At 40.0% G+C, this 13,131-nt stretch overlaps 1 protein-coding gene across 6 annotated transcripts in view; it reads right to left on the bottom strand.

Moving 5' to 3' along the window:
- The window catches only part of PRICKLE4 (prickle planar cell polarity protein 4), a 36,258-nt gene that overhangs the window by 11,106 nt on the left and 12,021 nt on the right, over nt 1-13,131 (bottom strand). For 2 of the 6 annotated variants that reach the window (XM_025171989.2, XM_025171991.2), the window contains exons 1-2: nt 12,343-12,714; nt 8,496-8,736 (exon numbers count right to left, since the gene is read on the bottom strand). The exons of 1 other annotated variant lie outside the window; for it this stretch is intronic. In XM_025171989.2, coding sequence (XP_025027757.1) covers nt 8,496-8,578 — 83 coding nt within the window. In that variant the 5' untranslated portion in view covers nt 8,579-8,736; nt 12,343-12,714. Of the gene's footprint in view, nt 1-8,495; nt 8,737-12,342; nt 12,718-13,131 lie in introns of those variants that run through there. 3 more of the 6 variants (XM_088153864.1, XM_025171987.2, XM_007436415.4) reach the window with 3 other exon arrangements.

Below are 13,131 nucleotides of genomic sequence, written 5' to 3'. Positions count from 1 at the left end.
TTTATTTGATGGACAGAACTACTGAAATATATTTAACATGGACTAGCAAGATTTTCTACTGTAACAGTGAGATAGAGGAGTACAGAAACAGATATTAATTGAAGAAAATGTTTCAGAGGATCGTTGGGATTTTTTTTTCCCGAAGTGATGCAGGCTTGTAGTCACATGCCTTTTAAACTAAAAGGGACACTGTTGGGGATTTTCCTTCCACCCCTATGTATATTAATTAATAATAATTTGGTATTGTTTTCCACAGTCCTAGGTCCCACAGACAGCATTGCTAAGCTCATAGCCCAAAGTGCACAGTGCAGTAGCACTGGTGGTAATTTTGGTGATAATTGATACCAGTGTTAGTTCTGGGCTTCTTTCACTCAGAAGGTACCCACTTTTATCCAGCAGCCTTACAACTTTTTAAAGCAAAAACCACAGCATAATTTTTACACACAGTACTGTGACATATTCCAATTTATAACCTCTTGAAATTACTTCAATCAAAATAACTAAGGGCAATTTTTCAAATTCCTAACATTATTCTGTGAGCCTGGATTTCTGAAGACTGAGATTAGGTCTGGATCACATTCTTTTAATTATTGGCTAAAACTGAATTTATCCCTCCTGTATTTGGCTCTGTTATACTGACAGATTCCTATTTTCTCCAACCACCTTAATTGTATGGTTTCTCTCCAGAAGACCGTCTTGGTACCAGGATTAAGGAGTGCCAGAGTCCCTGCTAAGCAGGAAATAAAGGATATGGACCACCAATTGGATATTTCACTGATTACAAGTGATTGTAATTTGAATTGAATCAATTGCTCTTTGAAGCCAACAGATCATTTATTTAATATATCAATTCAAAGTTATAGAATGGCCTTCTCATTAGTAAGATACAATGCCTTGCTCTCAGTGCTTATATTTGGGAAAAACACAATCATTCCATATCATGTGAGAGTTCACTCTTGCAAACAGAACATGTATTCCTAAGCTTATTGTGTATTTTATAAAGATATATTGTCCCACTTTTCTCATTTTCCCACTTCTAAAGTCCTTCCAATGTTACTAGGATGCATTGCAAACCACTTTTTTGCTTACCATCAGACCTAGACACACATATAAGCATTACTTATTTACTCAAACTTCCTTTATATTTCAGCATGACCCACATAAAGCTCTGATGAAACTCAGTGGCAACGATATGCAAAAAATCAAGGAACCATAGGAGACAAATACTTTTTCACAGACTAGTAGGTGAAGCAGTAAATATGCAAAACATAATTACTAATCTGTTACAAATTGCCTGCAGGTGCTTGTTAGCTGGAAGAGCACTCGTTTTTCTCTTCTTCTGAAGCCATGAATGTTTCATAAATGGCTGACATAATACACATGTAGAGTTATGGTTGCTGGTATAAACTTTGGCTCCTGTTCATTTTTGCCTGCCACTAGTGTTAAAATCTCATATCCGAAAGGTTTTTGCCCACCGCAGATGTAATCAACTGGTGTGATATCCTTGCTGTGATTGTGGTGTGGGTACATAGATTCATAGAGGTAACTATCAACCATTGATTGATCATCCTAACCCATTTGGTAGGAGGGAAAGTACCAGATAGCTGTAATAAGCAGACATAGATGATTGGTGAAATAAGCGGACATAATTGATTGGTACTCAAAACTCACTGATGGGCAAAAAAGGAACAAGAGCCCAAATGTTTCATCAGCTAGTGCTTGCAACATTTACAGTGTTATTTTCAACAATGCTTTTACCCAATATCTGAGGAAGTCTTCTCTACACACCTCTTACTGAACATACATTCCAAATTTCTACAGATCCTGGAATGAAACAAACCAAACTGGACAAACAGACATCTTGCCAAGCTAGCCAAAGAAAACAGGGGCTTTCTGATTTCAGCAGTGAAGGGCACTGCTTCGATTAGTAATCCAGTAGGCCATACACCATTTGCAAACCAACATACTTGCATTCAGAGTTAAGCAATGGTTATACTAGTTAAGGAATGAACTATGGGCCTTTCTCCATTGGTGAGTTACAGCGCTATCTGCCCAACCTTGAGTTGGCAGAAAACTATGCCATTTTGCTGCCCCTACTTCTGATCCCTGTCCTGACTCTACTACATTTGTTCTGAATCACTGCTTAATGGTGCTGTCCTGATTATGCGTGTGTAATGTATGGAATGCAGAGTGTGATTATTGATTCCTCCAGCCTTCAAAAGCCAACTTTCAGATTGCTCTGTGTTCTGTTTGGGAGGCAACAGGACAGGGTTGGGCCTGTCCTTTCCACTGTTACACAAAACCAGAGAAGGCCATCGAATTAAAGCACCTGCAACTTGCCAACTGAGCAGTGTAGCAGTGCTGCATCATTTGGATAAAGCACCATTAGCAGAATGGTAGCAGATGAGACTGACCAGGGACTCGGGGAGGGAGTGTACTTACATCAGCCTGAAATGGCCAATAAATGGTCTTCCTGATCCTACCCACTTTTGGTCACCTGACTTTGCCCCTGATGTAATAGATGATGAAAAGTAACAGATTTTACCCACCTAGTGACCATTGTTGGACACTGCTGACCCAAAGGGGAAAACATTTTTATGCCAATACTGCTAAACCTAACTTAAGCCAGTCACAGGCTGGAGCCCAGATGAAGGCACCATCATTAGGATGCTGGCAGAAAAAAGTTGTTTTGGGGATATACCTGTGCAGGGATTAGATGCAAGTGGGGAAGGCTCTATATTTAGCAGCAAGATTTTGGTAGAAGCTGTGAGAGGAAAAAAAGTGATTTATTAATACTTAAGGCCTTTGTTAATTGTAACATACAAATAAAACAAGCTTATAGAGCAATAAAGTAAATAAATAAAATTACAGAGCAATAAATAAAATTGCTATGTGGACTAAAGTTTTCAGTCATGGACAGGAAGCCGGAAAATAGAGTGCTGATAGAAGGAGTGTGACAGGAGCAATGGAACAGGGAAGTATGGTAAAATTAGCACCAAGAACATTATGATTCAGTTGCAAATCCTGGGAGTCATGCTTGTGGTCTGCGGTTTTTGAGGATAAAAAGGATTGCAACAAGGGGGTCGGGGCTACTTGGTCAAGCTGTCTTACCTGACCGCTTGCTCATGCTGGTCCTCACTGCAATGTGAATCTAAGTAAGTACCTTGTATGCTATTGGTTGAATTTTACTTGCTTATTGAACTAACGTTTAATAAAGCTTTTAGAACTCTGAAGTGACTTATGTTCTGGTGTGTCTGTCTCCCGTGTTTAATGAGGTTTTTCCCCTGACAAAGCAATAATATGATCCAGATTTCTGTTGTTCCCAGACCATTAAATCAGATTCTAAGTTAAAGCAGTTATCTGTGTAAATCACTACTGTGTACTAATTAGGGGATCTACAGATTTATAGCAGAATTGTTTTCCTTCCCTGAAATCAAGATTGCTATTCTAATTGCTTAGCATTCTTTACCTATGATTTATGGCCTCTCTTTCTTCTTAGACCCAAGTTGAATTTTTCCTGGAGTGGAAAAAAGGTGTTAAGATGAACAAGCATATGGTTATAGTACTGAAATTGAGTAGAATGATCTTCCAGATGCCTTCCAATGTGGTAACTTATGATTTTAAAGGAGAAGGTATGTTTCAAACCTGATAATCAGGTTTTGCCTAGATATATTCAACAGTTAAATAAATTGTTACTATAGGAACACGTTCAAAAATGGGCAATCTTTTTTATCGGTGAGAGTAGCTATGCTTTAGTGGAAATCTGTCAGAAACCATGTTGTGAATGAGACCAAAGTACATGTCTATGACATGAGAAATGGACAGAGCAGAATCCAGTGACTCTGCTGATACAATCCCATATTCCATGGACTTGTCTACATACATTCCAAACTCTTTGGCTACATGGTTACAGTCTTCCCTAACGTGGCGCCTTCAGATAGGTTGAACTATAATTTTAATCAATCCAATCCAGGATGGGAACACATATCTGTAGAGTACTAGCTGTAAGTTAAGATATATATTATTGCTAAGTAACTTTAAAAAGTAAATTAAGTGTGCACAGCATAGACCAAGTATGTAATTAACATCTAAAAGTAGCCTATAACAATGAATCCAGCAACTACCACCTTACATGCTGCTTGAATTTCAATTTCAGAATTTGGGGAGTTTTAACCATGGACCTTTCAGTGACACCCCTTCCCCCGCAAACTAGGAAAAGCAGAAAATTCATTGGATTTTCTCAAATACTTTGTGTGAAGTGAAAGTGGTGGCACTCTTTTTAGGTGAGCTCTTTTCTAGTCTTGGGACCCTGGGAAATGCCCAACCGGGCCACCACACAATTGAGGGCTCACACATCCTGTTTGTGAGAAAACCTGACAATGGCCTATTAGCCTTGGTCTGGGCTTCATTTCCTTCCTGACGCTCCTGAAAGCATTGCAGAGGGTTGCTGTATTAGGTAAACCTTTCAAAATGTCACCCTTCTATTTTTGCTACTTTACTGAGTTTAAATTTAATTGTCATTTAATGCTGTTTCTTGTAACTTAAAAAAAAAAAACGTTTCTAGGCTCCACAGCTTTAAAAAGCAGAACAGACATTTCATTCAACACACTTGGACTCTTCATGCTGTGACTAGTTGAATTAATAGGCTTGGCATATGCCCAGATTAGCAGCAAATCCACTGCCATTGTGCACAAACTGTTATACAGTTACTGATACATAAGCTGGCACTTGGGTGTGTGGCAAACTTATCAACACTATCCCAGACTTAATTCAAACTGAATTGATGCAATGAGTCCAACATCCTAAAAAAAGTTATGAGTCAACTCAATTTTCCAAAGCATTTTCCATTCACGCAGCCATAATATTACATGGCAAGGATGCAGACATTGTTCAGCAGTTTATTTTCAGAAGCATGGCACTCTTGATTCCTGTTAGACGGGGTTTTAATCTACGCTGGCTGCAGGGAATTGATTTTTCCCTTCATGCCTTCATAAGCCTGCAGTGTTAATCATTCCCAGGTGTTTGGGCAGGGGGTTCACATACTGGGTGGCTTTCCTGGTTAATGGTTATGGAAAGAAACAGGCAGGTTTTGTAACTCCCTTTTCCAGCTCTTGCTTGCTGACTTCCTTCCTCTTGTCTGTTTCCAAAACAAAAAGGGGTCTGATGGCAGTTCGATGGCTCAGTTCAACTTCTGTGATGACTTGGATGCCTTCCCAGAGACCAACTCTCTCCAGTTAACTTTCCTCTCCCAACACTAAAGTGAGCAGAGAAAGAGAGGGAGAGCTGGCCTTGAATGGGACTGAGGAAGAATGAAGATGCAACAGCCTGGTTGTGTCAGGAACCATCAGTGGTTATGTCTTTAGTGGCAAGAAGGTGATCAGATCAGATGCTGTTTCAGCATGTAATTATAAATCCCTTTTCTGTCCAACCATCAGGTAGCAGAGAGCAAGCATTGACTTCTGCCTAATTCATTTGGGACATTTCACATTTTCTGAAATCCACCTCAGAACAGAACTATAGATATAGAAGGACACATAGTCAAAGAGACTACAGCATAAATTAGTCTAGTTTCAAGTTCTTCTGTTTTAGGTTGGGAGGGGGAATGGACACTTTTTTAAACTGCCATTAGTCTGCAAAGAGTTGTCCCCAAATCCAAGTTTATCTTCCCTGCTTTCTGATTTTCAACACACATTTTTGGATATTACTGGTATCTCACTACAAAATTGCAATTATGCAATTAAACATTTTCAACAGAAAGACGACAAGGCACAAACTGGAAACTGTCAATATCAACAGCCAACTACACAATTTAATAACCAAGCAGTTCTTCTCCAGGGCTTCAGCTGCATGCCTATTTTTTGGGTACAGTGCAATCTTCTTCAATATAATTAGCACAGAGAGCTCAGGTTGCTTAGTTTGCACCTGGATCAATAATTAACTCAGCAAATTAACTGGTGAGCAGGAGGAAAAATGAAAAAAAAATATTTGATTTTGCTGGTTTCCAACACCTTACTTCCCAGAATGCAGCACTAGAATAGATAAGCGGGTGGGGGAGAGGACTATTTCTCTAGAGAGCTTTCCAAGAACAAGTGGCCATGAGAAAAAATATTTAATTGTATAAGTGCAGAGGGTGGGGAAGAAAAAATTGTTTCTTCAAGGCATGTGCAATTTAAGAGGTTGAATTAAGTTCAACTTTACCAGTGATATCTAACTGTAGCAAGCACTATCATCTAAAACAGATGAAACAGATCATGCAAGTGGGAGAAGCCCAGCACCAGGAAACTCCTATTTAGTGGGGATTCAGGAGGACTAGGTGAGACCCATTATGATCAACAAGCACAAACCATCACTATTTTAACAGAGATTCATAGTAATTTATGCCATTTATCTGCATAAAGGAATTATCAATTTATCTGCATACAGAAATTTAGCACAGATCAAATGAAGCTGGTAAAACGTGACTGGTTCATACAATATGCTAATCCTTAAGAATTTGTACAAACCATGATTTGTGACTTAGATGGTTTTGAAACCCTAGTCAATTGTAATCTATTCAATAAACCATGGTTAAGACTAATTTAAATTGCATTAACGAGTGTACTTCCAGTACCACTTAATCTGGATCTAATCCAATGCATTTTTCTCTGCAAGCAAAATCTCTATAGGAAAGAGACTGATCAAAACTAAATGATATGCCAATAAAAATAAAAGATCTACTTGGATACAAGTGACTTGAGTCAGTTTTCAGATGTTGTGTTTTTCAAGCAACATTTGTAATGTATATAACAGTTTCCCAAATGGATCATTGCAACTGTGTCAAAAGTTCCATACTGTATAGTATGGAGACTTTTCATACAAGTCATGGTGGGATCCTATGGTGAGCCTTCACTTTCACATGGCAGATAGAATACTTAGAACAAATACACTACTCTGGCTTTGATTTTCAAGCGTATATTTAGGTTCAGAAGCCAACATGTAAATTAAACAACAATCTTCAAGCTATAGTCTGGATAGCTGTACCGAATAATATATTTATGGTATTCCTAGAACACCTTTACTGGAAATTTCCAGACAAGAGGAACTCATGACACCCACCTATAGCACTGAAAAATGCAATTTTTTCAGGAGGCCAATTGTATCACAAATTATTTCATCAGAACAAGTAACCACCTCATCAGCTGACTCAAGCCAGAGAAAGCCTAGGTGTTGATTGAATAGCACAAAAACTAACTTTCCATCTTCCAGATGAGAAGCAGCAATCCTGCTCATTATCACTGTTTTCATTAATGACTCAGTCAGCAGCCCTATCAAATTAAACAACTATGGCTGCTCTCATTAAAAACAACCTTTGCCAAAACTATGCACATACAGGTACTATGAAAACGAAGCTATTTAAATAAACAAGGCAGTCTAAAAACCCCACCTCAAAATTACTGGCTGTCTCCCTCCATGATATACTGCTCCAGCCTGGTCCCCTTTCTGATTAGTTGCTGTTGAAGTGAACTGGCTCTTTGTGCCTGAACATCAGGTATGACTGATCCATTATTTACAATATAGAAAGTTCTCCCCAGTTTAGTTACTCTCTGAATGTGCAGAGACTTTATCTCCCATAATTCCTAGCTACCAGTATGGAATTCTGGAACTTGTGGTTCCTGGAGTGCACCAGTTGAGATAAAAATCACTGTTCTTCCAATTAGTAAATAACAGTGCCCTTAAGTCAAGCTGGCTCCTGCAGAGTGCATCCATGCAGTTTCTTTGGCAGTCTTAGTAGTAGTTTCCGACTGCCCATTCTATAGTATTTTTTCCAACTTCCCAAAAGAAGGCAGGCCTCAAACAAAGGCATTTCTGCAGAGCCACTAGCCTCATCCCCTCTGACTGTCTGCTGCACTTCTGTGCAAACATGAGGGTATCTTTGAGTCTGCTCCCTGGACCTTCCATGGATGAGGAAGACAGAATCCCAAAGTGTATAGGACTGGGGAGACCTAGACTTGGGTCCTCCCTCAGCCTTGAAAACTCACTGGGTCAGTCACTCTCTCTGCCCAGCATATCCCAGAGACTGTTGTTGCAGGAAAATAGTTAAAAAGGACTACTGTGGAGGAAAGATGGTGTAGGTATCAAATAAATAAAAGTCAGGCAGTTCAGCAATGGGGAAATGGGAAAGTCAATGCTCCAGCCATGATTCTGTTCTCATTTCCTCATCTGCTTTCTTTAGTAGTCAAAGAAAAAGAAGGTGGCTACACAGAGGCAGTGACAAAGCTCTCCATAATGCTTTGACATCTGGCAGGAGATGGGAAATCTGGGAGGCAGTGTGAGGCAAGCATGTCTGCCACTAGGAAGCTGCCCATCCCACAGCTTCAGAAGAAACACCGTACACCGTGTTGAACAGTAACCCAAACTGAATTAGATATTAACTGTGTCAGTTTCCGAAGCCTTGTAGAAGACCTACAGTATTGTGAGGATGCAGAAAGAAGCTCCAAGCTCAGATTGATACTAACCCATGGATGGAAGAGGCCTCAGACTGAAACATGGTGAGGAGACCCTCAGAAGAGGCAGGAATTTCCATAGCATCTTCCAGCATCCTCAGCTATTATTGAAGCCATATAAAGGCTGTCCTCATTGGCGCAACCGTGGAATGCTCTAAAAATGCCGTACTTGCGGGGATCCTATTAAGACTGGATTGTGCTTGTCCTTACACGATAGTGAATCACTGAAGATCCACACAAGAGCTGATATTTGCTGGGTCAAAAGAAACAAGAAAAGGTGAACAGCAGAAAGTATCTATAACTACACGCACCGGAGGCTTTACGCTGTACCATTGTCACTGGCAACATAAACATTCAAATGAGACAATGGTACTTTAGAGCTGCAACATATGCTTTTTCCTTCATTCCTTCTGGGACCCTGAATCTAAGATTAAGCTTCTGGCTTGACTATGTGAAAAGCAAAGTTAATTTCTACTATAACCTGCATCTGACTCTGGGACCAGCAGTGTTGCATTCTTCCATTTTTCACACATGATTCCAAAGACATCTACACAGTTACAGCTGCAATTAGCCTAGGTGTGGTATTTGGATAGTCTTATCTCATGCCAAACTGTATCTCTTCAAAGAGGAATGAACCTTCCCCAAGGCAAATGGAACAGATTTGTATAAATCAGAAACAATGTCTGCAATTAAAAATAAAAGTAGACTGATATAGTAGTGAAAGGAAAAGGAATCTACATCAAACAAGGACCGTTGAAAATTTTTACACAAACTACAACATCTGGCAGCTCACCTGCTACCTGTGAATGAAACTGTGGCCATGAAGCAGTAAAGAGGGGAGGAGTACACCTAAATCTCCATGAGATCATGAAGCTGCAATCATGAAAATAATTACACCTCCAGGGACCCTTCTACACCCACAGTTGTTTCGTGAGAATAACCTCTAACCTCATTCTTTTTTTTTCCATGGTGGAATACTTATTTAGGCAATAGATCAGATGAAATTATTTTGATGAAAAAGAACATGTAAGTCGTGCTAATAAAAGGCTTTTGATTCACTTCCATTTCAGGTGGATTTTTTTCCATCACCAACTCCACTAAAAAAAACAAAGCAAGATTATCTTTCGGGAGCTCACAGTTATAAAAAAAGAAACATCCATTTTTAAATTACTCCTTGGTCAACAGGACGTAAGTGGGCTCCAGAAGCAGGGGGACTTGTAATTCTGTATCTGAAGAACATAATATAGAGGAAGGCTGGGCTAGACTACCTGGGAATCATTATCTTTGAATTCTGATTCTATGAACAACCAATAGTGAAGTATTGTATGTCTGCTACTAATTAACTGCAGTGTTTGAGTATACTGTTAAAAGTTGACCTACAGAACAGATTTAGAAAACATATGAGTTAAGACTCTTTTTTCTTTTATTAAAATTTCCCTATTGGGAGAAAGCAAGCACATTAGAGATAAGGTGGAATCTTTCTCTTTTATGTGCTAATTTACCTCGTTTTGAGGTACATATAATACTCCTAGGGCTAGTCCTGTCTCAAGCATATTTAGTTAGAGACAAATCTCATTTTGTTCAATGGATTTTAGTTTCTTCTAAGTACATGAGTTGTGGATTCCAGTCTTAATCTTTTTAACAATATCCTAGACAGATGTTCTTAGCACATTTGTCCCAGACTCATATGCAGCTGGGATTTTAAAATTCTGGCCTGGGCACAAGGTATTTAATTCTTGTGAAAATAATCTACTGGCTTCCCTGTCTCATTCTCTTCCCTCCTCACAGATTATGGCACCAGTCCCACTTGGAACCAGTTAAAGTACTGTCTCTGTGTTAGAAGGCAGATGGATCCTAACATTGTATGAAAGATTTCTGGTATAACTCTTTATCCTGGATTTAGCCTATCTTAGATTCACAGTGCACATTCCCATACAGACCCATATAAAATGTCATAATAAAAATAATGTCTGTGTTAGCAGACCTCAGTTTCAAAGCCACAAGAGATGAATTGGAGAATGCTCAAACCCATTTTCATGTCAAAGTTCTGAAGATGGATATGCTAAGAAACAGCATGTCTGATATGTGTAGAACAATTCTCTATAGAATAATCACAAACAGCTTTTATATTACAGAATTCAAGGGGATAATTTCAAAGTTGTGAATTGTAGCTTCTTAAACTAAAGAAAGACATATCTTGTTACCTAAAAGAAACACCAAGTATACTTGTTGATGGAAGATATACTTTTTTCTATAATACACCAGACCTGGCAGATATAATAATCACATTGCAAATGTTCTGCTGTTAAAACGCACAGCTAGTTCTGCATACATCAATCAATATTACATGTATTTCAATACAATCAGCCTATAAGACAGGTCATAATATTCACAGTCATAGTTGTGCCATTCATTATTTTTGCTTAGCACTGACACCATAGATCTTGCCAGACCTCATAGTCATACAATAGCATAACATATCAATACTGATCCTTCTTTTCTAGAAAGTATTTGAACCATGAGGGTATACTGTGGTTTTATTTGATTGTTGTACATCATCCAGAGTCACTTCCGGTGAGATGGGCAGCTACATAAATTTGATTAATAAATAAAAGAGAGAATGCAGTCTCTAGAACATATAAAGCCTTCACACCATTCTTTTAAAGTGTTCTTATTATAGGCAAATTTCACAAAGCACAAAGTTCCACATGAAAAATCACATATGTTAGGGATACCAGTTGTGGCCTGCAAAAATTCAGAAGATCCTACAGAACAGCAAATAGAAAATTCTAATTGTTTGTTGCAGTTGTTTGTCTAGCAATTGTCGGGATTTTTGGAGCCCAGATCTGATAACCTAACATATGTTCCACATGTACATGATGGTTAATGACCTATGTAATGTTTAAAGCAGCAATAATTTGAAGTCACCAATTAACCAGCCTGTAATCGGAAAGATGCTCCCTATATTGCAAGAATCACATGTGATAAGATGCATATGACACAGGAATGTGCATCTTATTCAGGTAGCAGCAGGTTCCAAATTGTATGTGTGATGAACAGACATGATCAAAGTTACACAGAATACGTGTGTACCTTTTTGTAGATTCATAGAGAAAATTTAATGTAACTTGAAAAAAGAAACCTTTTGTACACTTTTATTCAGAGGATGTATAATCAAGAAATATTCTGCTCTCATCCATATTATCATTAACTGATTCCTTTTCAGTATTTATTTAGCAAACATTTTGTTTTTAACACATCTAAAACACATACCCTCTCACTACAAAAGTTAGAAAGGTCCTTAATGCAATTTACCATCCCTAGGACAAATCTAAGACAGATTTCTAGTGGACCAAGGCTGCCATCAATCCTGTGCCTAATTGCCTAGGTAAAAAAGACTTGCCTTTTTAAACAGATTATTGTATGTACATTAAAGTGCCGTTTTATCTACATCGGGGATTGCAGCTACAAAATTAAAGCAAAAAAAGATAATAGTCTGCTGACCTTAAGACAGACTGGGAGATGTTCTTTTTTAAAAAAGGATTATCTCCGCCTCTGTTTTTCCTTGCGTACACAACCAACTCCAGCGGACTGGAGCAATTCACATTCCGCCAAGTCAACAATGTTCGCACTGATTTGAACGCAGCTAATTACACCCTCTAGTAGTCCTGCACCACGAAGTATGCCCGGGGTAGGATGACTGCAAGGGAGAGATGGCTTTATTTCCCCTCCTCTCGCTGGACGGAACCAACCCGCGACCCACAGCGTTCCCACGGCCCTCAAGCTGTGGGTTGGGGTGAGTCGACCACTCAAGGAGCCACCCTCGTCCTTCGCTGAAAAGCCGGCCGAGATCACTTACCTGCAGTCGGTGCTCCTGCTTTTCCCGAGTCCGGCTCCTGCCCGGGGCGGAACGGTCACGAGTTCCGCGGCCAACTTTCCGTCGCCTAACAAGAACCTGCAGCCAATTAGGCGCGCTCCTTCCGCCTCTCCTCAGGGCTGCCTCCCCCGGTTCTTAAGCAGTTTCTGCCTCCCCGGTGTCCTCCACCTGCCTCGAGTACAAAACTCCTGGCTCAGGCCGAGAAGAAAAGCCTGCGAAGCGAAAGCAGCCGGGTTTTTCTGCCAGGCTTGGGAGCTGCCGAGGCTGCGACGCTGGCGGCCACTGGACTTTGCCTTCCCTCTCCGTCTCTACTATCTGCTTGCCCAGGAAACGGGATCCGTGTCCGCCCGGGTCCTAATTAGAGAGCTTTCTTGCCTTAGGCTCCAGAGGCAGCCAATGAAAGGGAACCAAAACAGAAGGCAGGGAGGGGAGCGAGAAACGGCGCTGCGGGGAAGTGAAGGTTAACCCTGCAGAGAAGGCTGGCTCTGACCCTTTCCTTCGCTTTTGTTACCTTGAGCTGTTATGGAAACCCCAAGGGACTGTAGGGAGGCTTATGTCACCTTAAAGAATAAGGCCATTTCCACACCACGGACGTTATAACGTTTAATGTCAACTAGCCATTGCTGCAACGCATCACGAAGGAAGCCAGGGTTTGGGTCATCCTAGTGATGGTTAGGCAAGGCTGTAAGAATTTCAAAGTCATTAGCGTGGAAATGGCACAGCAGGTATTCTGGCACATGCTTTTGTGGGCTCCATATTAGCAGATGCTTG

Source organism: Python bivittatus, unplaced genomic scaffold, assembly GCF_059951505.1.
Source record: "Python bivittatus isolate LINGU-HERP-01145 unplaced genomic scaffold, Pbiv_v1 ctg000700_np1212, whole genome shotgun sequence".
Lineage (NCBI taxonomy): Eukaryota > Metazoa > Chordata > Lepidosauria > Squamata > Pythonidae > Python > Python bivittatus.
This window is presented reverse-complemented; position numbering and strand designations above follow the sequence as displayed.